Below are 26,615 nucleotides of genomic sequence, written 5' to 3' on the forward strand. Positions count from 1 at the left end.
CTGGTTGCAGGAAGGTGATGCCCTCAGGAGCTCCAGCCCCTCAGGAGCTAATGGAGGTTTGCAACTCACACCGAGTTGAACTCTTCATGTCACAGCACTGGGAGGAACTGGGATAAACCATTCCCTTACGTGTTTCCCATTTCTCTGGGCTTGGTTGCTCCAAGCCTCCTACAGATGCTTCCTAATGCAAATACTAAGACAGATGTGCAGGAGGTACTGTGGGAGCTGGATTCTGCCCTTGCCAAAGTCCAAGAGAGAAGGGAATGCTTGCACATTTTCTACTTATTTTATCTCTGTTGGGTGTCTGAAAAGCATTTTCTACCATCCCCAAGCTGCAGGGATAATTAGATGCTGTACCAACCAAACTGCCAAAAGATGAAAACTCGTGTGTTTCAATATTGCATGGAACACGGCTTAAAATAGCTAAGCAGATCCTGTAATTAGGAAAGTACCAACTAACACTCATCCTCCTCTGCTCTGGGCATCCCACCTTCGGAATGTTCTGAGCTCCTTGCACTGGCCTGGCAGTGCTTTTTCCACTTTGGTGCATCCTCAATGCAAAGGGACTTTTTTGCTTCTCTCTCATACGTGGTTCTATCTTGCCTCACGTGAGGACCATCAGACTCTGAGCTTTGATGCTGGAGCTGATTTTTCTGCGTTCTTCTCCTGACCTCTGGCTGATGGGACAGTGTGAAGCACCCATGGGGTGCAGTTACAGTCCTGCAGCTGTGGCCCCTTGCACCCACCACGGGGGACAGCCACCGTTGGATTGTGCCCCCAGTGTCACCATCCCTGTGGCACTGGAGCTCCACAGCAGCTCCACCTTTGCCAGCACCACGGTCCCTGCACGCTCTCCCAGTGCTGGAACAGCCAAGCTCACATGCACCAGTTCATTTTGGGTTTTATGCCTCCAGCTTCCCTCCAGATAAATGTATTTTTTTTTTTTTTAACTCAGAAATACATTCGTTCCAAGTCGGATGCCAACTGCTCCCAGTGCCAAGAAGATGCAGTGCTCCTTCTGCTCGCTCTGTTTTCCTGTGAACTTTATCAGTTTTTGCTTGTTTCTCTGTGACCTTTGGAGCCCATTCAAAGTCATCTGCCTCTTGCTTTGATTTTGTTTCAGTCCAGTGCAGGTTGCCAGCTGATTTGTTGCCTGTTTTAACACATTGCCAGCAAATCACCACCTCTTCATATTGTTCAGTCAGTCATCAAATCCAGGCTTGCCAGCTCCTTTTGTTAATGGGCTAGGAGGGATTGTTACATCTAGCTGATGGGACCAGAAAGCTGCTTAATTACAGCTAACAAATCTTTAAAGCCTAACGTAGGACTTTTACAGCCAGGGAGGGGTCTGGCCGCTCTTATGGACCCAAGGTCCACCTGGATGTTGGCTGTACCTCATCTTTCCCCTGGTTAGCCAGGCACTTCAGCTGCCACACGCACTGGTTCTACTCCTGAAGTTCTTGCACAGAGATTAGGCTTGTGCTGATTCTGGGGTGGAGACAGTTTTAATTGTTGAGCCAGGTGGGACCTCCTGGGCGCTCTCCTACAGCTGATCCCAATTACAGGCAGCCAGGGATCAGGGGGAGGTGAGGGAGCCCTGTGCCTCGTTAGCCGTGGTTATTCCTGCAATATTGGCAAGAGCCAAGGTGGACGTGGGAGCCTCTGGTGGGGTGCAGAGCCCACAGGCCATGTCCAGGCTCAGCTCCAGCACCACACAGCCCACAAGTGCTGCTTCCATGTCTGGAAGGTTCCATGTGATCCAGGTGTTCCTCAGGAGAGCTGTATTGAGGCCCATTTGTGGTGAAAGGCAGCAGTGCTTTCTCCAAGACTCGGGTATGTTTCTCTGCACATTCCACTGTGTTCCCTTTCCAGCTCCAGGTATTTTACTCGATGGCTCATTGAAAACCAAGATCTCCTTTGTGGGCCAGGAGTAAAATCCATATTTCTCTCCAATACAGAGGACAATCAGAAGAGAAGGCGTTGACCAAAACCAGGCTCATCCAGGCACCGTGGGCATCTCCCACAGCACCATTCAGGATCTGAGGTACTGATTTATTTCTTGAACGCAGACGTGGTGTGCATAGCTTTAAACTATTCTGACTCCATTTTCTGTGTATGGGTCCCAGGCCCTAAACAAGGGGGGATTTAGAGAGATAAGTGCTCACTGATTAGATGTAACTTGGATGAGTTTATATAACGCAGTGGGTGCAGCATTTTCAAAGGTCACTGCACGCTGCTTTGGCTCTTCCCAGAGGTTTAACTTTTCCTCTGGGTCCATCCCGCGCTGCCCCAGTGCCCGTGCGCGGCCGATCCCGACCCATTCCCGAACTATTCCCGATCCATTCCCGAACTATTCCCGATCCATTCCCCAACTATTCCCGATCGATTCCCGAATTATTCCCGGCCCATTCCCGGGGCAGGCGCTGTGCGTGGGCGGCGGGGGCCCTCTGCTGGCTGCGGGCGGAACTGCGCTCGGGGATGGAATCGGGGGCGCGCTCGGGGGTGGGATCGGGGACGCGCTCGGGGATGTTGGTGACCTGAGCTGGCTTTAAAGAGGGACAATAAACCAACCGTCAGAGCTGGGAACCTCCAGCATGGACAAAGGAAGGGGTCACGGTCTCTGTGCCTGCAGGTTGAGGGCAGGGGGCGGCTCTTCTCCCTCACTTTGCAGGGGAAGGAGTCCCAAGTAGCTCCCTGGTACAGCCCAGATAAGGCTGGAAAGGGACGGCAGCATAAGAGAGGCAGACTGGAGACGCCCAAGGCACAGGGGCAGAACAGTTCACCGGCACTAAACACGTTTGGGGCAGTGCCTGCAGAAAGGATGTAAGAGCAGGGGCCAGAATCCAGCATGCGTTTGTTCCCCGTGTTTCTGAAATAATCCCTTGGAGATCAACGGGGCTTCACATTTTCCCCCATCTGTTCTTAATCTGTTTGCCTGACAGATGCCAAACCACCATACCCTGCATGGGGAAAAAAAAAAAAAAACACCACAAAACAAAAAACAAAGCTTTGTATCTTCTCTGGTTTTATTCACAAACGTCCCCCGGAGCCCGGCACTGTTCGTGCCCCAGGCGTGTGCAGAGGCCCAGGGAGGAACCTGCCCCAGGGACAGATCTGCTGTCAGCAGGGGCTCACAGAAGGCCCAGAGAGTCTGTTCAGGGCACAGACTGTCTCTGACGGAGCAGCTTTGTGTTTATGCAAACCCGATGACTCCAGTTGGTGATTATCTGCTGCTGGCATCCCTCTGCTGCCAAGAAGCCTCTACCGACATCCCTGTCCCGCTGTTCCAGGCGCTGCAGATTTGTACGGCCTGAGGCAGTCCCAGCCAGGCAGGAGGTGGGCAGGGAGAAGGGAACTGCCTTGCTAAAGGTCACAGAGCAGAAGGAAAACCAGCACCCTGAACCCTGCAAAGGCTCCAGACAATTTGTCAAGCAGCCACTCGTCCCAGTGTTATCTCAGAATCTGTCCCGGCCAAATCTGTTGAGGACGTGAGCAACAGCATTTTAATGGTGCCCATGAATAGTTTATTTAAGGCTGAGACTTGGTGACTACAGCACTGTCATTATCAGTGCCTGGAATGAACCATCTCTGATAATAAATAATCCAGGATAACTCCCAACATCAAAAAATTTTCTGTCCTAAGTTGCTCCCATTTTCATCCTATCAATCAGAAAGTCTGAGTGTTTGCAACAGCTCACACAGTAAATTGACTTCAGCTTTCTTCTTTCCAAATACTGAAACTGGCTCTTTCCAGGGCACTGCCATGTAATTTACAGCTCTATCACCACCTCCTTAATAGCTGCCAAGTTCTTTGGGGTCCTTTGAAAGTGAACATTATAAAAAGATATGAGCTGAGACTGACCGTGGGTTTCAAGTCTGCAGGTTTCTATGTGCCTTTTTTTTGTTTTGGTTTTTTCCAGCAAGCTGATGGAAACCAATTCTGTATCTTTAAGGCAAGATGAAAAGATTTTAGAATTCCCCTGACTAGTGAGAACAGAGAATTGATACAGCTCTACAGCAGCCAAATGCCAGCACATCTCTGCATCTCAACGTCACCATTAGTCTCAGCTAAGAGATGGATGGGAGAGATTTCCTCTTTGTGTATCATTTGCTTAATCAATCTGAAATACAACCCTGCAGTCTGAAAACAGGTCTCAAACAGCGACAGTTAAGCAGCTGTGCAATTTGTCTGTTGCCCCAAGAACAGACTATTTAGATAAGGTTTGGCTGAGCCAAAAAGAAGGCTGGGAAAAGGTTCAGCAGCTCTAACAGGAGAGGGAAAATGGCACTGTCTTGGGCTGTTAGCATCACGGCAAGCCCTGCTCTGTTCAGGCACAGCTTCTCACCAGCCCAAGTCCATGTTCAGTTAATAAATGAAAACATCCTGTGCCTCCCCAGTTTGGCAAAGGTAGGATTTGGGGTGAAGGAGAGATCTCCTTTGCTTACCCTGCATGTTTTGCCAGTATCCCCCAACTCCCTGAAATGTCAAGAGAAAGATCAACAGAGTGAAATGTAATCTCAAAGAGAAACACGATATTTTTTTTTTAACGTCCTCACAGCAGCAATCATAATAAAAATACAAACCTGAGGTTTGTAAAAACGCAGCAATAAAACCACAGACATCTTTACAACTCCCAGATACCCAGTGCTCCCCGGCAGCGAGCGCAAAAACCCTCCCAGACACAAGGAGCAAAACTCTAACTGGGGACCGGGCCTAATTGTTTTACAGCCTGCAAAAAAATAAAAAGTAAAAAAATAATAAAAAAAAGCCACACATGACACCAATTCGCAGGTCATTACCAGCCACCATCAGGGAAGATAAAATAAACTCCCTTCGTTTTCCCTCGCCTAGAGACCACGGAGCAGCTGAGTTGTGGGGAGGTGGAATGCTGTGCTTACAGGCAGTACGTGGTTTGGGTTTATAAGGCCAGCTCAGATCTTTGTGCTGTTTCCTGGTCATTAAAAGCCCTTTTTAAAAGACAGATTACAGGCATCTGTACTTCCCGAGCTAAGAGTGAGCAAATTCTGTTCCACAGGAATAGAGATCATCTCTCTTAAAATGTGAGGCAGGCCCTCGGGCAATGTAGCTCAGTTTCCCAGTGTGCTCTGGCAGGTTATTTAATATTTCCATGCCTCGAATCTCAGCAAAAGGAATCCTATATTTAGGTATTTTCCAACCTTAATACTTCTGTGATTTCTCCCCCTCTTTGTCCAGCCAGAATGAAAGCTCTCTTCCCATGGGCACTGCTTGTTATGGGGAGGGGATGGAGGACTGTGGCAGCACAGGGCTGTGCAAGGTGATCAGACCCAGCAGTGATGGGAAATTATTCAGAGGGGGGGAAAAACTCAGTGTAAGGCCGGTTTAAAAAATCCAGAGTAAACAGCCCCAGCCTAGTACTGTACAGCTGTCCAGTCACATTGCTGTAGGATCCTTGATGCTGATAATTTAATGATTCTTTGGCCCAAGGGTACATCCCCTACTGCGAATCTGCTTCTCTGGAGCGGCTTTATCGCTGACCTGAAAGGCAGCAACCGTGGTTTGTGTGTCAATGTGTGTGACCAGCGCTAATGCACGGTAATGCCTGCAGCACATCCAGCGGGGCTGACAGCACCGGCAGGCGTCAGGGTGTGTGTTTTTGTTCCCTGAACACAGAGGTCAGTGGCTTTTTCCTGATGATCCTTGATAAAACACAGTAGGCAGGGCCTGAGCATACACATCTAAACGTGTCAGTGATTGCTTGCAGACTGCAGGCTATGATTTCTTAATTTTGGGGGGGGGGTTGTGAAAGTCTTCAAATGTAGATTTCACGGGTTTTCTTTTGCCCGGGGGAAAAAAAATATATTCTTCTCTTATTTCTAAGCTATTTGTAACTCGTCCTTTTTCCTTTGTGGACTAATTGTCTAAGTTTAGCTGTCTAGTTGAAGAGCTTTTTGAAAGCTGTTATGGGCTTAATTACACCCTATCTGATTGGAATAAGAACGCTTTCTCCCCAAGTTTCTGGGAAAGGCCCATGATATAATTGAAAGGTGGGAATTGCTTTTACCCTTGTTTGTACAGTCACAGAATTCTGGCTAATGGCCATCTCATGAATTAATGCTGAAAAATAATGGATTTACTAAGAGTCTGTTTGGTAAAGCGGAGATAAGGGGGCTGAGTAAGGGGCTGACGCCTTCTCCCAGCCAGCAATTGTAGCAATGTTTTATGATCAGGGAGCAGGTCAATTCACTTGCACGTTTAATGGATGAGATAAGGGCAGCTTGCACTAAATTAGCTTTCTGGGCAATACATGATCCAAGGGATGCAAAACCCTCCTGGCTGCCTGCTGCTGAGGGAGCCAAAGCGAGGCAGAGCCAGAGCAAAGCTATTTGCAGATGATGCCGTCTCCTACTAAAAACAGCTGCTGGTGCTCCTGAGCACCCGGCTGTAAAGTCGTGACCCAAAGGCAATGCGGGCCGGCGGGGCACAGCTGGGACACAGCTGGGACACAGCTGGCCACGCCCTGCCCAGCACCATTTCCCTGCTGGGAAGCGATGCTGCAGCTGGGTTGCAGGTAGGATCTGTGTGCTGTGCCCCCCTCCGTGCACAGAGATGCAGCTCACAGCAGCTCCCACCTTCTGCTGCTCCAGCCCAAAACGTCAGGCTGGATTGGCATCTCCTGGATCCCGACCTGCTTTCTCCTCCTCAGTAGATGCCTGGGCATCAGTTTCAGCATTTGCCATCAGATGTTCCTTGCTCTGCAGCAGGAGGTGTCCTCTGGTACCAGGAGCACCCCCGGCCCAAGTGTTGTTGTTGCAAACAAAGGAAAAACAATAACTAAAACCAGTCTCTGCCTTCAGGAGATGACAGCATCTCCCTTATTCCTCCCAGCTTCTGTAAATAAATCCTTGGTAATGTCACAGTTTTGCGAAGGATGATAAAAGGACCTGTCGTCACTCCCTGCAGAGACTTTTCCTGCCATTCACTGAGCTTTCCACTCCCTCTCCCACGCAGGGAGAAGTTTGTTAAAAATTAATTCTCATCTGATGACTGCTAATTATCTTCGAGGCTGTTGGTAAAGTGCAGCGAAGGGACCAAAGACAGCGCTCAGGAAGAGCCCTGCGGGAGGAATGCTGGCTTGGACGGTGCCACTGAGCGGGATCAGGCAGAGAGGATTTTAACTGGTGCTCCTGCAATAAGATGTCTGACAGCAGAGGTATGAAATAAAACTCACTGTTAGAGCTCTCTCTCTCTCTCTACACACACACATATATATTTCCTTCTGATTTTTAAAATCTTCCCCTTTGAAATGGGGAGGGATCACATCACCCACCAGATTTCAACATTTTGGTTGAGTTTCATCCTGGCTGTTGCTCCTCAAGCTCTGGGAAAGGCTCAGCACAATCCCTTCCCCTTGTCCTCGCTCTCCCAGTGCTGCCCTGAGCAGGGAACTCGTCCCACCGCCTGTGAGCTCCTGCTCTGATGGAGGGACAGCCACCCCAGAGTGCTGCTCCCCTTCCCGACAGGGTGAATGGGAAGCTAATCCCGGATTCTCATCTCAGCCACGCTGATCTAATTAATAGTAACTCTTTTGGCTTTAGAGGGTGGAGGGTGCCTGGATTTAGATCAGCATTACCGGAATCAAAACCAGGCCAGCTGTGCTTGTTGATATTAGAGATGCAGAGCAAAGAGAAACAACATCCGTGTGCAGCGACGCAGGAGAGGTGATTAAACCTTCCTGCTTCCAGCTCTGCTGCTCTCCCCTCTCCCTGTAACCTCTGCTTTTTAAAAAACAAAGCAAGCAAAAGAAAAATTAGGAGAGAGGCACCTGAAAAAGCAGAGAGCCAGCAAGAAGCTTTACATCATGACGAAGCTTTTGTGATTTCTGATTTTGGGGGACCACAAACGTGAATTTTACTGCAAAATTATCATGTCTGAGAGCCTGGTGATTGCACTTGGGTGGATTGGGGATTTGAATTTTTGGCTATCTCCAAAGTTCATGGATTGCAATGAAAGTCAGAGCTTCCTCCAGTTATAATTTCTGAGCTGAGTATTATACTGCACTCCCCTCTTCAGGATTGTTCAAGAATTTTGCAGATATTAATGACACATAATTACCATGTTCACGTTTCATTTTGAACATGAAGAGAGTGGGGCAGCTCAGTGCTGCTCACCTGGCGAGGGGCAGAGCAATCTTTCAAAGCATGACAAAGTGGGCTGAAACTTCTGAGAGCTGAAAATTTCAGAGATACCAGGGGCACATGGAGAAAATGCCCAGGGACTATTTCAGTTTTATTTCTGAATGAATGTATTTTTCTCCCTCGGTTTCCAACAGGTTTTCCTTACGTAGAGTACAGGTACATATTTCTGTTCTATAAATGTCGCATCTTAAGGCCTGTTAATAAAAAGCACTTCTTTGGAACAACACAGATGGGGGTTTTCCTTCATTTGTGTTCAGTTATTAGGGATCCATATTGAATTTAACACCCTTCTGTCTTTCCTTGCCAGGATGATTCAGATGGCAAATGCATTTCTCTTTTGGCACAGGTTCTAACTGAATCATTTTCCCAGACTAGGTTGTCACCTAACGGGATCCTAAATTAAGAGTCCACATTTTATATAAAAATCTGGATGGATAAAATGGAATGGCCTTCCTGCACTGCTGCTGGCAGAATTAAATCTCCCCCTGTAGCAGGCTTTTCACTTCTGAACACCCATCTAAAACTGGTCATCCTTGGGTTTAGCTTTGATTAAGGACTAATGAATTTTCTTTAAAATATTTCCCTCTAGGCTATGTTGTGCTTCCTTTCCCTGGCTTTAGGAGCTGCAAGGTGCAAAGTATGTAAAGATCCATCCTCTGTGTCCTCACACACAACAGAATCACCTTCAAGGTAGGTAGAGCCAGCAGCTTGATGCTGAATTTGATTTTGGTGAAGGTGCTAAACTCTTCCCTCTGCTGTGTATAGTGCATCATTTGACTAAGAAAATTATCCCTCTCTTCTAGAAACTTTATTGGCCTTTTCTATTGGTTGCTTCAAAAAGCCAAGTTTCTGTCTCTTAATTTTGAAGCCCCTTATAATGAAGTACGTTATTTCCATTACAAACGCATCCATAAATGCTTGTGTGCATCTGCCAGAGATAGATTCCCAGGCCAGTGACTGTGCCATGTGCCGTCATCTTCAACATTGATTTGTAAAGAAAATGCAGGGAATATCCAACCACGTAGGGCTGCACACCCAGAGCCTGCCCTACTGGTGGGCGGCTGAAGGTCACATTTATTCATATATTAACACAGAAATGACAGTGCAGAGTGAATGTGCATGTGCAGAGCAGGACAGGCGGCAGGAATTCCACTCAGCTCTCCTGGGGCTCAGCTGCAGCTGCGCTTGTTTCCGTGGGCTTGGGGGAGACTCACACACACGTGTGCCAATGGCACAAACACCTCCCCAAACTCCAGGCAGGCTTTTTCTCACACATCCACACACGTGTTGCCGTGATCCTTTGGAGCACACATCACAACTTCTGCTCACAGATGTGTTTCCACCCCGCTCGTCCTTCACACCAACACACAGGTGCACACACGCTGCTCCCAACACACGGACACACCTGGTGCACCTCTGTCCTCACTGCAGCTAGGAGAGAGCTCAGTCATTCTCAGCAGCTGCCACAGTGCTGCGTTCTGGATTTGGGATCAGGATGGTGTTGATAACACACTGTTTAGGGGGTTGTTAAGTTCTGTTTATCCTAAGTCAAGAACTCTTTTTTTTTTCTTTTTTGTGTATCATGCTTTGCCAGTGAGCAGGTCTGCAAAAGAAACTGGCAGGGAGCAAAGCTGGCACGGATGACCTGAGCTGGCTAAAGGGTCATTCCACAGCACAGAACATAATGCATGACTGGGGGAGTTACCCGGGCTGATCTGTGTTTGGGGAGGGGTCGTCTGACATCAGTCAGCTGGAAAAGAGCAATTGCACTGTTCATCATTCGGTTTGGGGTGTTTTTCCTTTCTTTTATAGTACCATTATTATCTATCATTATTATTCTAATTCACTTTATTTTCAGTTACTGAACTGTTGTGATCTCAACCTACAAGTTTTACTTTTGATTCTCCTCCCCGTTCCACGGAGGAGAGGGGGGAATTGGCGGAAGAAGAGAGGGGCCGGGGGGGAGTTTCGCGGTGCTTCATTTCCAGCTGGGCTTGAACCACGGCAGCCTCTCCCGGGAACGCACATCCCCTCCTCTCCCACATTCCCACACACCCGGCGCCCTCCTCATTCTCCTCCTCCTCCTCCTCCTCCCTCAGGCAGGTGCGCGCTCCCGGGCGCGCTCCCGGGCGGGCGGGGCCGCGGCGGCCGCGCTGTCCCCGCGTTACCACAGCGACGGGCCCGGTGCCGCAGCCGCACCTGCGCCTGCGCCGCCGCCCCCGGTGCCGGTGCCGCCGCCGGTCAGTGCCGGCCCCGCGGGGCGCCCGCGGTGCTTCGGGCGGGGCGAGCGGCGGACGCGGCTCGGGCCGAGCAGGTGAGGGGCCGGGCGGGGCGGCGGCTGAGGCGCGGGGGGCTGCGGCGCGCCGTGCCCTCCGCCCCGGGCCGGCTGAGGGGGCGCCGGCGGCATCGCGACCCCCGGGGCTGGGCGGGGAGCGGGGCGGCGGCGGCGGCGCTGCTGAGGCCTTTTTCCGCCTCGCCCGAATCCACCGCCCGCCGAGGGACCCTGCCGTGAGGGCGGGCGGGGCTGTGGGGACGCCCCGCCGGCCCCGGGACCTGCGGCGGCTGGAGGAGCCGCGCCTCGGCCGGGGGGAGATACTCTGGAGGTGGGGGGCGATCAGCCCCCCCGAGGGCCGGGCAGAGCCCCCCGAGGGCCGGGCAGAGCCCCCCGAGGGCCGGGCAGAGCCCCCCGAGGGCCGGGCAGAGCCCCCCGAGGGCCGGGCAGAGCCCCCCGGGCCGGGGCGGCCGTTGCGGGGCAGCAAACAGCGCGGCGAGTGCGCGCAGGGCGGCTCCGGGCCGGGCGCTGGCGCTGGACCAAAGCGCTTCCTGCGCGCTCCTGAGAGCATCCAGGGCTCTTTTCTCGTCCCTGGAACACGGGGGATGAAGGGACTCATCTCGCTCTACCCACCCTTGTCTTTTCGTTTCTGCCGGGTCGGGGACAAGGACGTGTCGGTATTCCTGTTTGGGATGTGCCCCAGAGCAGGAGAGCCCATCGCCTCCCCCTGCTCCCGCCCGCACCCGAGACAGGTTTTGCACCGCATCCTCCCACATCCTTCGCAGGCGCCTTTTGCATCGCACCTTTTTACTTTACAAAGTGCCAACAGTGTCATTTCCATGAGCAACGCAGGGCCTGCAAAGGGCTGGATGGGTGGATTGTGTATGTTTTGGAGTGGGCAGGGAATAACCTTCATTTGAGAGGAGGAGGTTTTTCCTTTGGAGGAGAACGCCTGTATTCTGTGGACATGGCAGCAGAGAAGTGCAGGGCATCTTCAGACATGGAGATGCTTCCAGACGCAGTTTCCCTATGCAGGACATGGGGTGGGACAGCAGGGAGGAAGGAGAGGCCCTTCCCGCCCTGGATCGCAGCAGAATGCACCTGAGCCCACTTTATTAAATTGAGTAAAGCTGAGACAGTGAAGGTAAATGTGAACACAGAAGCTGAGGCAGCCCTGGGGGTGGAATTGTCTATTTCGATCTGCATTGCAGGTGCATAGGAGGCATCCAGGGTACTTGTTGGCTTTACTTAGATGGTAAGATGCTTACACTTAAAAAGCTGTATTGAGCTTTTGCAATATCAATTATACTCCTTAATTAAAAAATAAAAGACAAATGGATGTGACTGTGAATACAGTGCCTTTTCCCATATAACTTGCTCATTAGTGAAAGCAGTTCTGTTGTGCACTATTATGACTGAGTCTCTGGGAGACTGACATTTATGCTCTTAAACTGCACGTTCCTTTTTGGTTTGACAGCTTAAAGCAAGTGCTTTATACACAGATAATGTCTGATTTGTGATGTTGTTGATTTTCCAAGCTTTGGTTGTACTGAGGCTCCAAGCAGTCTTTTTTAGTGAAACAACAAAGATCGGAAGGTCCAAATAGAGGAGAGTATCAGCTGCTTAAGTGGAAAGAAAGAATATTGGATAAACTGATGCTAACCACTTGTTTTCGTCCTCTTGTACTTCTGCTTAATGTATCTGTAAAGTTTCCTGCCTCATCCCCTTAGAAAAGACAAAGGTCTCATGACCAATCCAGGTACTCTAAGTAGTTTCTAGTCCAGTAGTTCTTGCAAACTGTAGAACAGCAATAATATAATTTCTTAGAGTTTTCTTTATGTCATATGCATATTTTCAGTGCTTTTAGCTTATGTTAAAATGTGTTTTGTTACAAAAATCCCACTGTTCCTTAGTGTGCCCTACTTCAAGAGGCTGTAGGTGTTAAGGGCGATATATCTGTTCATCCAGATCTACCACATTAGTCAATCCTTTAACTGCAGGAGGCAGAACATAAACTCCCCAGTGCTGTTATGGCAGAATGTGGATCATAACGTAAAGCAAAATAAAATATTTATTCAGCATTATAGAGGGAGTTCTGTTGTAATTTTTAGGTGTCTCATTTCTGTTCTGTGGCTTAAAAAAATAGTGGTTTAAAGTAGCGGAACTATGAAGGATTGTTTTCGTATTGGGTAAAAAGATTATTATTGATCACTTTACTCAAGTTCATGTTTAACTTCATTTTGCATAAGAAGGTAGCAAGTTGTTTATTTTATAGAGGGAACAGACATCATCTTTCTGAAAACTTACTATGCTCACAAGTGATACTTTGTGTGCATATTTATGTACATGTGTCTATTAGTAACACAAAGTGATGTGTTTAGTTGAGCAGCACTTTACTGAAAACTCAGCAACCAAGGAACTTGAGGAGGGGGAAAAGTTGAGTGTGGGGACATAGTTTTTTCTTATGGCTGGTTTGGAAAGCGCAGCCACGGAAAGGGAAACGTAAGGATGTTGTTGCTGAAGGGCAGGGCTGTGCTCTGGCTTCCTGCAGCACACGGGAGCACGAGTGGCTGTGACAATCCTTCAGCACAGACACAGCTCTGCCGCCGGGCTGCTGCAATGAGCCACTTGTGTAAGCAGAGCCAGCGCTCCCAGAAGGGTCTGGCAGAGCCCGGGGGCAGCGCTCCACAGCCTGGGTGGGGTTGGGGTGGGAGGGTGCCCTTTGTTCAGGCACAAACCTTACCTGCAGGGCTCTGCTTTCCTTGCAGGGATCCAATGTACATCTGAAAAGCACGTGAAGGAATAGTTCTCTGAGTGGAGCCCCTTTTACCACCTGCTGTCCCTCACCTCTGCTCCATCACCTTTACCTGTCTGGCTGTAGTATCATCAATGGATGTGGGCCCGATTCTTCTCTGTGCTCATTTTTGAGTGACGTAAAAAATATCTTCCTCTAAACCAGGATGTCCAGCACTGTGATAATGGGTGTTAGTCCATCTCCGTGTGAGCAGTGAATGATTTTTTTAATAATGTTTTGCCATTATCTACCAGCTCATTTCTCCTGGTGATGTTAAAGACTGTGGTACTATAAATAGGAATGATATATTTATATACTACTAGACATTAGAGGCATGACAGAATATTGCTGAAACTGATGTTTTCAGAGTGTACTGGAACTTCTGCAAGCTTCGTTTGAGTGGTTTTAAATAATGGTTGCAAAAAGGCTTTTCTTTGGATTGCTCTTTCTTTCCTGCTATTGGGGAGCATTTTTGTTCTCATTTTACTTCAAGGAGACCTTTGGTTTTTATTTAAAATGTTAAAGTACATTGCTGTTTGTTGTTTTGAATTATTTGATTGAGAGAGATGGGGTTTAAAAACAGCGCTGGACTGAAAACTGTTAAATGTCATGGCTTCTTTGTGAACAGAATGGTAGCTGTCTCCAGAAAGGCTGAAAATATGCCAGGGAACAGTAGCTGCCTGTAATCCGAGTCCGTGCCCGGAGGGAGGGCACAAAAGGCACTGGCAGATCGCATTTCTGTGGAGCAGAGGTGTCGAGCTCGGGAAGAGTCCATCTGTGAAGAAAAGCCGTGGGAATGATGTCAGAACCGGCAGGTTCCCTTTGTAATGTGTCTGCTTGTTTCCTTTCCAGCCTCAGGAAAGCTTGATTTAAGCTGTGTAGCTTTACTGGCTCTGTGTTGAGATACCTGGGTTGTGTAAGGGAGGGTATAAAGCACCTCTGTTTGGGTTCCTTTGTCTTGGCATCTTATTTAACACCAAAAAAAAAAAAAAAAAAATCTTGCTTAACAAAGGACTTGGACATAGGTCATCACCACTACCAGATTTCCTTCATCAGCAGCTCTCAAAACCTTTAGCAAAGTGGAGACCAGTTTTTGTTTGTTTGATCATAGTTGCTGTTCTAAAATAATAAAAATCGATGCCTTATGAAACAGCATCGCAGAATGCATTAGAGAAAAGCATCTCCTCATCTTGTTAGACTTGCCTGGAAATAGTTGTGCAGTTCTGTAGCGTTGCTTTACAATAGCTGCTCTCTGTAAATGATCTCTTTAGCTTGCTTTCTGCCATATTTCACAAATATTCCTGGTAACCTCTGAAAATCATAATTTCTGCAGTTCATGCAGTAGGAGCTCAAGCTCAGCCAAGTGCCTGGAGCTGGCTCTGCTGCAGGAAGCAGTTCTGCCTGTACCACCCCCCTGACCTGCTTACAGATTCTATTTTTTATTTTTATTTTTTCACCTTCCCCAGGCATCTATAGTGCTGCACAGTGAACCAACCACCTGAAAACAGGCAGTGAGAAAACGGGTTTGTTTTCAGCCGCACCAGTTCCCTGACCTGGTTCACTGAATGAGCAGGAAGGTGATTCTGGAGCATTTCAAGAATGCAGCACTACATTCTTGCTCAGTATATGTGAGTGGGATGGCTGAGAAAAAATCATGTCTGGGCAGTGAAATAGTCACATGTGTGTGTGGTGATGGGTTTCTGTCGAGTTTGGGAGTGGGAAAAGGCCCAGCCAAGTTGGTTATGTGAAACCAGCTTAGTAATTCTTTTGGTTTGTGTTTCAGCAGGCTTCAGAAAGGGCAAAGTTTTATTTTGCACAAGTACATTTTCTTCAATTTCTGGTGCAATTCATGCATTTTTGATCATAGGGGACAAAATTAAAAGCGGGCATGCAGTGTTCGTAAGTGAGTATGTGATCTGTGAAAAAAGCCCATGACTGTTCTGTAGTACAGTGTGATTTCTAAGCATGAATTTGGAGTTATGCTTAACAGATCCTTCTACCAAAACCACCCACAGCCTACCTTAATAACTTAAGTCCTGATTCAGCTTTAACTGAAGCTGGAGAACTTCTTTAATGACTTTGGAAAAAAAATAGAATGAGGCTCAGGTTTATGTGTAACATTGATACTGTGTTAGTCTGGGAGAATTGAATATTAATTTTCTTGTCATTCTTCTGACAAAAGAAATTGGTTTACTAGAAAGACTAATGTGTCTTTGCAATATTGTGACTGCCTGGTTGTGACTGGGGTGCAGTTTACGTTCTGTGGCTTTGTGGGAGGTTATATTAAAATAACAAACTGTTCTGTCCTCAGAATGAAGGGGTGAATAAAATAAAAGAGCCAATCTTTAGGAGCGTGTGCTCGAGAGCAGAAGAGAAGCAACCTGTTCCTCTACATGACGAGGTAGTCTTGCTAGTGAGGGCTTTTATTGTCATTTCATCATTATTAAAGGGGCTCTTTTGAAAGCCTCAGTGTCATTTAGGTAATACCTTGTCTACCTAAAGTGAATTAGGCTCAAATGAGGTCATTTTCAATGCTTCCTGCCAGAGTAAGCTATTTGTTCCTGACAGCTGTGCAGCCCTAGCTTTGCCTTCCCTGGTATTGCTCCTGATAACTGTGTCTGTAGGAAATGCCACTGCAGGACCATTTGACTTGGTTCTGCAATAGTCTCTGTCACAGTTGTGATTTTAATATCTGACTCCTTTTAGTCTCTTCCCTTGTGGCAGCTCTGGGCTTGGGTGGTCTCAAGGAGAGAGAAAACACCATGTGAACAGTTCCTGTCAGTGCTCCTGACTCCAGGTAGACAGTCAGGCACGTAGACAGTCGTGAGTTCTGTGCAAAAGTACCAGCTGGTTCCTTTGGAGCATCCAGAATTAAATCATTGCTACCAGGGTGGTGTCCACTCAATTATTCTTCCCGCTGCCGTACCAGCTGCTGTAGGAGTAACAAAAAATCATCTTCTTACTAAAATGCTGAAATGTGTGCTTGCAGGACATTCAGAGATTGACTGTAAAGAGTTTACACAGTCTCTGATCAGAAAATGATGGGAAAGTCAGGCAGAGAAACCACTGAGTAAAATAGCATCAAAAGCAGTAGAAATGGAAAAGGAGCTGAGAAAGCGAAATCATGTCCTTCCTCTGGGAGGACAGTGGCACAGCCCCTTCTTCCCCTCCATTGTCTCTGGGAGAGAACGACAAATTTTGTTTGGTTTAAAACACACAAACAAAAAGAATATGAGAACAAGTTACTGGGTCACTAATGATTGTTAGCAGTGTTATATTGTAGTGGAGAGGGCTGAGGATAGAGGTGTTGCTGCGAGAGGTGTTAAGGAGAAGGGAGCCCTGGAGAAGGGAAGGGATGTCCCGAGGTGGATGTGTAGGCTGAGTGTATTGTCTGAAAAGCTTGGCTTATCAGCGCTGGACTAGTTGAACTGGCTTAGTCTGATGCATGGTGAACGAGGGGTGAGCAGAAATCTGAAACTGGAGCAGTTTGTCACTGAGCTGGATCTGCTTTAGTGGAGCTGTAGTGGTGTGATAGAATCAGTTTGTGGGGGACTTAAATGTCCGAGCAGAAAGAGAGCAAAGCCCTCGAGTTGCTGTGGAGGCTGCCGGGTCTCCTTTGTTATGTCCTTTTAAAGGAGCTGAGCAAACACTTTGGGGATGGCATTGTGTCTCCGAGATGGAGAGCTGATCTAAGCAAAGAACAACAAAGTGACTGTCGGTAATTTCAGCATTACAGCTGTGTTTAGATAAGTTTGGTCAGTTCAGTGGCAATCTTTAAAATGGGGTCTGGGGTCTAAAACTTCAGAGGTTCTTACAAGAGGTATCCACTGTCCTTACTTAGTTCTTGAAACTGTATTTTGTAAGGCAAACAAATGACATTTTGGCAGCTTTTGTTGCATTTGGATGGAGTGCTGGCCAGTGGGCAGTTGAGAGGAAAATGTCTGCCCATACATATTGCAAAGCTGTGAGTTGGCAGGGAGCTAAAGCAGCTTCTCAGGTGATGGTCACCCCATCCACGCAAAAGGAGGTTATTGTGTTCTGTTCAGTGGATACCAAACAGGAATGAAAATGTTAAATCATTGTTATTTGGGCTTCGTTCCATCCTTTGGACTTGTGTCTAAGGTCGGAGATTAGCATCTCTCTCCTATCTTGCGGCGGGGTATAGAGATGCTCTGATTTTGTGCAAAGGCATCTGAAACACAGCCAGATGCTCATTGCCTTGAAACATTTTGAACTCTGTCCAAATGCTTAAGATCCAAAAAGGCCTGGAGCCTGCACATCCTCTGCAAGGCAAGATATGGCTGTTAAAATGTTAGTGACTGTTTATGGTGAGCATGTGATTAAGTTGCATTTTGAAAGCTTCTGTTCAATATTTTTTCCTTTTCCGTATAAGATTTTGTGTGTGTGTATTCCCTTTTGAAGAGAGCATGCACTCGTAAGGAGACGGAACTGTTCCTTTTTAAGGTGAGCTTACAGGAATGATAATTGAAGTTCCCTTCTTTACTGGAATATGATGGCTTAGGTATGTGCAATCGTGATTAAAGTGATTTCAAGAGAAATTGTGAATCCATTGTTTGGAGGAGTTGAGGCTTGGTCTGTGATCTATATATAGAAACATCTGGTCGTGTGGTGGTCCTGAGAAATGAGAAATTGTGGCTGTTTGAAGGGTGGAATGCACTGTCACTGACAGGTTGGACACCTGGTGTTTAGGGCCAATCCTGCTGCCAAAGAGGAGGAGTGTCACCCTCACCACCACCCCGGGACACCGCAGTGTCCCTTAGTGTTCTGTCATCCTTCCCAAAAGCTGCGTGCATTCCCAGGGGACTTTGCCAAGCTCCGCAGTGCACAGTTCTGTCTGTGTAAGAACGTAGCAAACATTTTTGTTTGTTTGTTTGGGGGGGAAGGGGGGAAAAGCATAGTGACATAACTTTGTGCCTGTGTTTGCAGTCACAGCATTCTTGCCAGCGCTGGTGTCATTTATCTGCCAGCATCCAGCCAGAGCCTGGTCGATTTGGGAGCTTGTCCCACCAATTTCCATGGTGGGAGGTGGAGATTGCTCCTCTGGGCTGCAAAGGGCGCCATTGACTTTTGCATTTCCTGTTTCTCCTGTGGTTTTTGACCTTCTTGTTTCAGAGAGCCTGAGATGAAATCAGCTTAGTGCAATCCCAGGACTATGGGACCTAGCAGATCTATGTCTCTGTACAGTGACTGTCTCTTTCCCTGTCCCTGGTTTGACAGTAGATGGTTTTGGCTGTTCCCCAAAGCACAGGGGGCAGAGTTCACAGTGCTGGCTGTGCTGTGTAAAAAGCAGGTGGGTGAGTGGGTTTGGAACTGGATCTGCTGCCCACACATCCGTGGAGGCTGTGGCTTCACCTCACTGGCTTTCCCATTCCCTTGAAGGGAAGGAGAGAGGACAGCAGACAACCAGGCTGCTGAGAGGGGAAAAGCACAGAAAGGCTGCAGGGGGGTGTGGGAGACTGCTTAGTGCAGAGGGGCTGCAGCTAAAACTCATCGTGGGCTGGTTTAATTGATCTCACTGATTAACTTACTGCTGCTGCAGGGAAGATGATGCTCTGGTGCTGGTAATTCTTATTTTCCTCCTAAGCCTGTAACACTCGCTTGCCTCTGATTATATTTGTTTTCTTCAGAGCAGGTAATCCTGGTGTGATCTTTTAGATGCAGAAGATCAAAGTGAAAAAGCAAATGAGGAGATTAATAGTGAGAGCCTTGTTCTGGTTTGATATTTTTTTTTTAACATTTAGAAACTAGTTTTTAATGAATGTATTTATTTGCCAGGACTGAGCTATTAACACTGACTGCTGATGATAAAATATTTTCCTGTTCAGGCAAGTATTTTCCAATTCAGGTTACAGTTACAGGTGTACAGCCACCATTAATACCCATTGTGAGAACAGAAGCTCTGGGCTATTGTGTGGAGGCTGTTCTTTCACCTACTCCTATCACAGCTTAGGGTTTCTTTTGGAAAATACATTCCTCGATTAAGAATCCCTTCTGAGCCTCGGTGTCCTGCACAGTCAGAGCTCCAGCTGTGGCTTTATGCTGCTGTCATGTTCAGTGGATCAGAGTAGGATGAACACTGAAGAAATGGGATAATTCAGTAAAGCTCCCGTCTGTCTGGTGTCAGCTTTGCAAGCCAGAGGATGTCACTTGGAAAATGTATCACAGCTTAAATATTCTCACTCCTCAGAATTAATGGTGCCCCACAGTAATTGCTGTGGCTGGGTAGTGCCCCTTCCAGCAGCCCTCCAGCACTGGCTGTGGGAGACCAGTGTGGCAGTGATGGGGTGTTGCAAAATTTGTTTAACCACCCTAGAAATCTCTTTTTAGGATATATTTGGTCCATAATTTTTGCTTGTTTGCTCACGGTGGTAATTGTAAAATGACCCGTTCACTCCACAAAGCACAGTTGGCTCCGCTGCCCACATTCTTGGGCACTGAACTTAATCCTTGATCTCTGTTACAAGGTAACCAGGCTGTTTGGCTCCTGCTCAGACGTGGCTTTCTTAACCTCTTTCACACCTTCATTTTAGGTTTTTTTGCAATCAAATACTTTCTGTAGGGATAAGTCAGCAGAAGATGAGGTCAGTTCAGGTCACTGATGAAATCAGGAGGGCTCTGTGTGTGTGTGATTTCTACACCACATCCCCAGGTGCTTTAGTGCGTCACCAAGATGCTGGAGTACCAAGTCTGGTGTTCTTTTGGGGAATAAAAGTATAAAATTAAGCACAGGGCTGTGATATGTTTAGGAATAACAAAAGTGTGTCACTTGCTCTGAGCTTATGCTCTACCAATTTTAAACTGGTAGAAGCTAATTCTTGCCATGAGACTCCATAGCAAAGAGTCCCAGTGGAGAACCCTTGCCATGCCAAGGCAAACCCGTTAAGGTCCATCTTGGACACCCTGTGTGGTCCTGTAATTCCAGGCGTGGTTGCAGTGGCAACAGGATTGTCCAGGCAACAGGAGTTCTGACTCCTCACTTTTCCCTGTAACCTAATTACTGTAATGGTTTCTACACATATAACAGAATTTAGCCTTTCCTATTCTATCCATTGTTGCTTTATCAGGACCGGTCACAACACTGGCAGCACAGGGCTCTTCAAGGATATCTGTCAGCATTAACTGTGTCTGTCTTTGGGTGTGAGCACTGCTGTAGCCAAGGCCAACTTGTACAAGGCTGTTCTGTAAGGGAAACCCAGTGGTGTAACAGGTTTCCATGTACTCATAACTTGAGCAAGAAAATCTGTTTGTTTTCTCTTGGAGTGCAGCACTGTCCTTGTCTTGTTCTGTGTTACTGGGCCCTGTGTTGAGGAAACCCAAGAGCAGCCAGAGCTTCCCTTGTGCTGGTCCCAGCACCCACATCTCAGTTCAGGCACCCCTGGCAGCCACATCCATGGCAGTGCCTCCAGCCTCAGACCCCTGCTTTGCCTCTTTCCTTAGAGCTGCTGCATTTTAGTGCTTTCTTCCTTGCTCTTGCCAAGGATTTTACCAATCCCCGTGTCCTCAGGGGTAAGTGGAAACCCTCAGCAGCATGGACACAGTAAGCCATTCCTCAGAACTCTGCTTTTAACTTGTAATGGGATTAATGATTTAGACTGTCTGAAGTTAATCCGTTAAATGTGTTAAGGCCAAACAAATGAGTTCCCTGCTCCAGCCTACAGTATAATTAGGCTTTTGATGAACTAAGAGCACTTGTAATCGAAACAGTCCTATAGCAGAAAACCTCTTGTGGCGTTTGATGATCACACATCAATCCGTGCATTAACAGTAGAATTCAGCCATCCCCGCTGATCCTGGCTGCAGAGGGAGGAGCCCCGTGTGTGCCGGGTAACTCACCATCACAATTCCATGTGTGCTCCCTGGCAGGGTCAGGATGGCCACCTCAACCCTGAAGAACCAGCTGCAGAGTGCCCAGAAGAACCTGCTGTTCCTGCAGCGAGAACACGCCAACACCCTGAAGGGGCTGCACGAGGAGCTGCGCCGCCTGCAGCAGCGCTGCACAGGTGCCCATTCCTTGGGGTGACTGCTTCCCACTTCAGCAGCGAAACCTCAGCAGCAAAGCCTGCCAGCAGGGTGGATTTGGGGGCTTTAGAGTGTATCTTGTGGCAAACTGGCTGATCAAAGCCAAGTTCTTTTTCATTTGTCCTTTAAAAAGCTGGTAGTTAGTTGGTTTACATGCTTGCTAATTTGCAGTGACTCTCCTATTCTTGCTTTGGGCAGTGGGAGGAGTTAATTCTGTATTTATTGCAAGTTGTCCTTGTAAATCTGCTCACCAGGTGATGTATGGGCTCCATGATGCTGTTCTAACAAAAATAAACAACTTTTTTTTCCTCAGATTTAACCTATGAGCTGACTGTAAAGAGTTCAGACTCGTCAGGTAAGGAATACATGGCATTTTTCTGATAATGTTCATGTTCAATGTTCATATTTTATACTTCCCAGATTTATTTATGAAGTAAATGTCAAAAGTTCTTTCCCAAGGTCATACAGGAAATCTGTGGACAAGCCAGGAATAGCACCTGGAACTGCTGACTCCACTAGACATTCAGTTCCCTGCTTGCTATAAGGGAACACAGGACACAAATTTTAGGGGCAGAAGAGTGAGACTATTTTTAAAACTTAGCTGAGCTGGTGCTGTAATTAACCACAAAACTTTTATTTATATATATTTTTTTATATGTAGATATGTGTGTGTACATACTAGATCCTCATTATTATGTATTATGTATCATGTATTATGTATTATTATGTATTGTGTATTATGTTAACAACAGGTGAAGAGCAGGAATAAGATAATGCCTTGAAGTTAATCCCCTGGATCAGGGATGGTGTGGGATGAGTATTAGTGAAGTTTGTATTTTGGATTCCTCTTGGAGAGGGCAAGAGGAACCCAATAACACTGTTTTACATAATGGCTGTTGTTAACTTGGAACGCTTCTGCTTCTCCTGTTCTTCTAGAAAGTGGTGGTTCACGAAGTGATGAACTCAAAAGTAAGTGCAAGGATCTCGAAGCTCAGCTGAAAATCAAAGAAGCTGAAAATAACGAATTGTTGAAAGAACTCGAACAAAAGAACGCGATGATAATGGTGCTGGAAAACACTATTAAAGAAAGAGAAAAGAAGTATTTGGAAGAGTTAAAAATGAAAAGCCATAAGCTCAATATGTTGTCCAGTGAACTGGAGCAGAGAGCGAGCACGATTGCCTATCTGACCTCTCAGCTGCATGCGGCCAAGAAGAAGCTGATAAGCGCCAGCGGGACTTCGGAGGGGACCCCGTCTGGCAGCCCCGTGCTGTCCAGCTACAAACCGTCCCCTCCCAAGGACAAACTGCCGGAGACGCCGCGGCGCCGGATGAAGAAGAGTCTGTCCACGCCGCTGAACCCCGAGTTCGAAGAGGCCTACAGAATAGGGTCGGAGAGCCGCAAGCTGGTGCTGCGAGAGCCCGTGGATGCCATGCCCGATCCCACGCCCTTCTTGCTGGCCAGGGAAACGGCAGAGGTGCATCTGATCAAGGAGAGGCCGTTGGTGATTCCACCGATCCCTTCGGATCGCGCGCCCGGCGAATCGCACAGCCCCGCCCGCGAGAAGCCGCACAAGGCGCACATCGGGGTGGCCCATCGCATCCACCACGCCGCGCCCGCCCAGCCGCCCCAGGAGGTGGAGACCCTGGCAGTGGATCAGGTCCACGGGAGCAAAGTGGTCAGAAAGCACTCGGGGACAGACAGAACTGTCTGAGCACACCACGGAAGCGCTGTTCTGTGCTGGTTATGCACTGTGAGCCTGTAGGGTAAATAGCACCTGCGGTGAAGTTTCTTTTGATGCCCCATGCATGCCAAACTCCTCCCGGGTACATCATTAATACATTTTGCTCTAATGAAACCTCCTAGGACTGTGTTCATATGGCAAGGTATATAACCACTCCATGCTGTGGCCAAATCAGGGGGACCTGACCGCTTGCTTCCAAGTGCTGCTGCATTTAGCGTAACTGCACGTGTGGACAAAGGCGCGGGCTGCGTTAGTGAGCAGAGAGAGCACCCCTCCCTCACACTGCAGCCACGTGTGTTGGCTGGTAACGTTTCACCTGGCAGGGCTTCTCTTGTCTCTGCTGTGTGTGAGCACCCCAGAGCCTGCACTGAGCTCTGCCACAGCCGCTCTCGCAGCAGCACTGAACGTTGGGCGCGTGTACGTTCACTTTAATGACCTAAGGACGTCCCCAGAGTCCCAGCAAGCACTACTTGAGTAATCCTAAATACTTTGGTTTGTGGCTTTAAGTAAAATATGGGTGGGGGAAGTACTGTTTAAAGGGTTATCGACCCTCAGAGGAAGAGTACGAACACTGGGTTCTTTGTGGGGATAGTTTTGGGCTTTCTTTAATCAAATGGCTTCACAACACATTTTATGCTAGTCAGTACACTGCACTTATAGCACCTTCCATACTGGCTCAGAGCTCCTTTTCCAGGGAGGAAATGTAACTGGCTCTCCAATGGTTCTTTATGCTCTAACCTGCACTTTTTTTTTGTAAAGGGATTATTTTTGTTTCCTAAAAATCGTAGTCTTGTTCTAGGCATCATCAGACAGTGCTGGCCGCTGCCAGATTAGAAACCTGATTTGCCCCTCAAATGTGAGTATTTAGTTTTAAGTGATGTAACCGATTCGTACAGGAGAACCTGGCATCCTTGATTTCTGTCCTTGTGGATTGGGATGGACTTGCCTTGCACTTGACCAGATTCCCCTACTCCTTTCTAGTAAGTAGCAAGTAGCCCCAACAGCTGTTAGACTACTTGATTCTTTTTTTATTATTTTTTTTCTAGGAAAGAAAGGCATACTAGGAGCTGGGAGGGTATGTAGTTTTGGGATAGGAGCACGACTTTGTCCATTTTTCTTACATTCTGTTCACCTCTGCTTCACTCTTGTCTGCAGCCTCTGAGTAGGACCAGCAAGAAACACTGGCTCCCAAATGCTGCTAAGCTTATGATGTGCCTTTAAAAATTTGGAACATGTATTCTCTGTGACAGCTGATGAAGGATCCCTGCCTGCCCTGTCCCCTCCCCTCGCCAGCTGTAGTTTGCCCCTCGTAAGCTTTTTCTGCAGCTGTGTTGGTGTGTCTCCCTCCGGAGCCTTGGGCGCTGTCGGCGTTGCTGGCAGAGGCCCTGGCAGGCTGGCAGAGCTCTTCTCCCGCCTGTGGTCCCGCTCCATTCCCGCAGCATGACCCTTGCAGCAGGGCTGATCCCTGGCGAGGCTCTGCCCTCTGCACCCTCTGTCACTCGCTGGCCCAAAGTCCCAGACCCGCCTCAGCCTCGCGCCTTGCTGGCTCTGTGGTAGGAATTTGTTTGACAAGTGGCGGGGAGGGATGGGGAAAAGCTGTGTCCCCAGAAAGGGGTTGGTTAAAGCAAGGTTGTGCCTCTGGGGTTTACTGTTTTTACGTGTATTGCGTTAACCAGCAGCTGGTTTGGTTACTTTGGTTGTTGGCACCATATTTCTATGGTCGTGTGTTGTATGAGTGACCTACCCTGCCACTTGTTGGAGGCTGGTGGGAGGCACCGCTTCCAGGCAGCAGAAGTGATGCTTTGGGCAATTAAAGACATTTCTTACAACCATCCAGGCAAACCTTCGTCTTTGTGCGTGCGAGACCAACTTCCTCTCTCTTTGCAGCCACAGACCAGCTTGGAGCCGTTCCAAAAGGAAACACAAATTACAAAGACCACTCTATTCTTCAAACATGTTTATTGGGAGTATAATACAACCAAGCTAATGCTAACTAAAGTCAGGTGTGCCTAAGTGAACACAACCCCACCCATGGTGCCAAGTCTCTGCCTCTCAGGGTTTTTTCCCTGTGCCTCTGAAGCATTGCACTCTGGGGGAAGAAGGTGCTGCCTATTTTTGACTCATTCAGCATTCAGGGTGAGACACACGCCTTGGAGGACCCAGTGGGAAATGTGCTTGGTGGTGTAAAGGTCAGCTTCAAAGACAAGGCCGAAGCCCATGGCGTTGCGGCGCAGGGACGTTGTGTACACGGGGGTCCGGAGCGTGTTCTGAAAGAGCGCGGAGGCAGCACGGACACTGAGCAGTGCCTGAGCTGCTGCACGGAGCTGCAAACAGCAGGGGCCTCCAGGAGAGAGCACTGGCTTCAGAAATGAACTTCTTTTCTTACAGGTCTTAAATAGCCAATACCCAGAAAATCTGAATGTCCTTTATGTCATTTACTGGGGATGGGGAATAATTGAAAGAGTAGGGGGAGTGTAAGAGTATCACAAGCTCCCTGTCCCAGAGTGCCTGAAGGGAAAAAAGGCATCAAGTGCATCAACCCCCTAAGAAGAAAATAACTGTAGTGAATGGTAGTGTAGGGAGAAGTGTTTAACCAGGTGCTTCAGCTGGGAGTGGTAATGATAAAATGCAGAGAGGGCAGGGCCTGCCAGCTGCGGAGATGTGACGGCAGAAGATAATTCAGGAGCCCTACCTGGAGTCTGAGTCTGTGTGCCTCTATGGGGATGATCCTCAGGATGGGCAGCTCCACCACCGGGACACGGGGCTTGCTCTGGATGAGGCAGCCCTCCTCTATGTCCCAGTCTGCTCCTTCCAGGAACAGACCAGAAACATAACAGCCTGCAAAAGCAGAAAATGCAAGGTTTGGGTAATCTGATCTCCTAGAAAAGATCTAGGAGATCTTTTAAGATAATGGTTCCTGCAGCTCCTGCATTTCAAACTGCAGCTACACAGGGTGCAGTTTTCTGAGAGCTTTTTTTTTATCATCCAGCTGTATTAGGAAATCAAATGAAATTGTCTCAATTGCACTACACATGATAAACAGTAGCAGGAATAAATACGATTTGCTGCCCTCCAATTGCCCAAGTCACAAAGAGCTTTGTAATTCCCCTGGGCCTGATCATTGGGTCACTGAGAGCAGGTGAAGGGTCAGGACAGTTGTTCTGGTACAAATATGAAGTATAGCATTTAGATTTAACAAAAAAAAAAAAATTTTTTTTCCTCCTCTGTTCCAAATCAGAGCTGATACTCAGAGCCTTTCTTAGCTGTTCCCTGTATCCAGCTTGTTATATTTAGTTATTAGAGCAGTGCTAGTCCTAGAGAGCTCATAAAGAGATATTTACACAATAACTGATACATATTTGTAGGCACTTTTTGCTTAAGTACATTTCAATATAGTATTTGTGGTGTAAATAGATCTTTACAAGCCTGCTGGGATTGGTAATGTTCTAGGCATAAAGAAATCTGCGTGTCTTTATATATATGCGTGTGTGTATGTGTATAGATAGATAGATACACACATATATATTTTATATATATTATATATATATACACACACACATTTATAGATATATATTTACATATACACACA

The 26,615-nt window shown here is 47.7% G+C and overlaps 2 protein-coding genes and 1 long non-coding RNA gene across 4 annotated transcripts in view; 2 read left to right on the top strand and 1 right to left on the bottom strand.

Annotated features, from left to right (window-relative positions):
- The first annotated feature begins 1,618 nt into the window (after positions 1-1,618).
- Positions 1,619-4,912, top strand: LOC120760610 (uncharacterized). Its single transcript, XR_005703421.2, has 3 exons — positions 1,619-1,833; positions 1,959-2,044; positions 3,921-4,912. It is a non-coding gene; the product is annotated as an uncharacterized LOC120760610 (long non-coding RNA).
- A 5,486-nt stretch (positions 4,913-10,398) lies between these two features.
- CCDC92 (coiled-coil domain containing 92) lies at positions 10,399-24,858 on the top strand. 2 transcript variants are annotated; one of them, XM_040080882.2, is made up of 4 exons: positions 10,399-10,492; positions 21,129-21,265; positions 21,598-21,639; positions 22,221-24,858. In XM_040080882.2, the coding sequence occupies exons 2-4, from the start codon at positions 21,136-21,138 to the stop codon at positions 22,994-22,996; spliced, it is 948 nt and encodes a 315-aa protein (XP_039936816.1). In that variant the 5' UTR covers positions 10,399-10,492; positions 21,129-21,135; the 3' UTR covers positions 22,997-24,858. The 2 variants fall into 2 exon arrangements, with proteins under 2 accessions (XP_039936816.1, XP_039936817.1); XM_040080883.2 differs by lacking the exon at positions 10,399-10,492 and adding an exon at positions 11,619-11,705.
- A 120-nt stretch (positions 24,859-24,978) lies between these two features.
- Positions 24,979-26,615, bottom strand: part of DNAH10 (dynein axonemal heavy chain 10) — a 48,449-nt gene continuing 46,812 nt past the window's right edge. Inside the window, exons 76-77 of the mRNA XM_040081126.2 lie at positions 25,719-25,864; positions 24,979-25,293 (exon numbers count right to left, since the gene is read on the bottom strand). Of these exons, the coding sequence (XP_039937060.1) occupies positions 25,147-25,293; positions 25,719-25,864 (293 nt within the window). The 3' untranslated portion in view covers positions 24,979-25,146. The remainder of the gene's footprint in view (positions 25,294-25,718; positions 25,865-26,615) is intronic.

The sequence above is a fragment of the Hirundo rustica genome, chromosome 17 (genome assembly GCF_015227805.2).
Source record: "Hirundo rustica isolate bHirRus1 chromosome 17, bHirRus1.pri.v3, whole genome shotgun sequence".
Classification (NCBI taxonomy): Eukaryota; Metazoa; Chordata; class Aves; order Passeriformes; family Hirundinidae; genus Hirundo; species Hirundo rustica.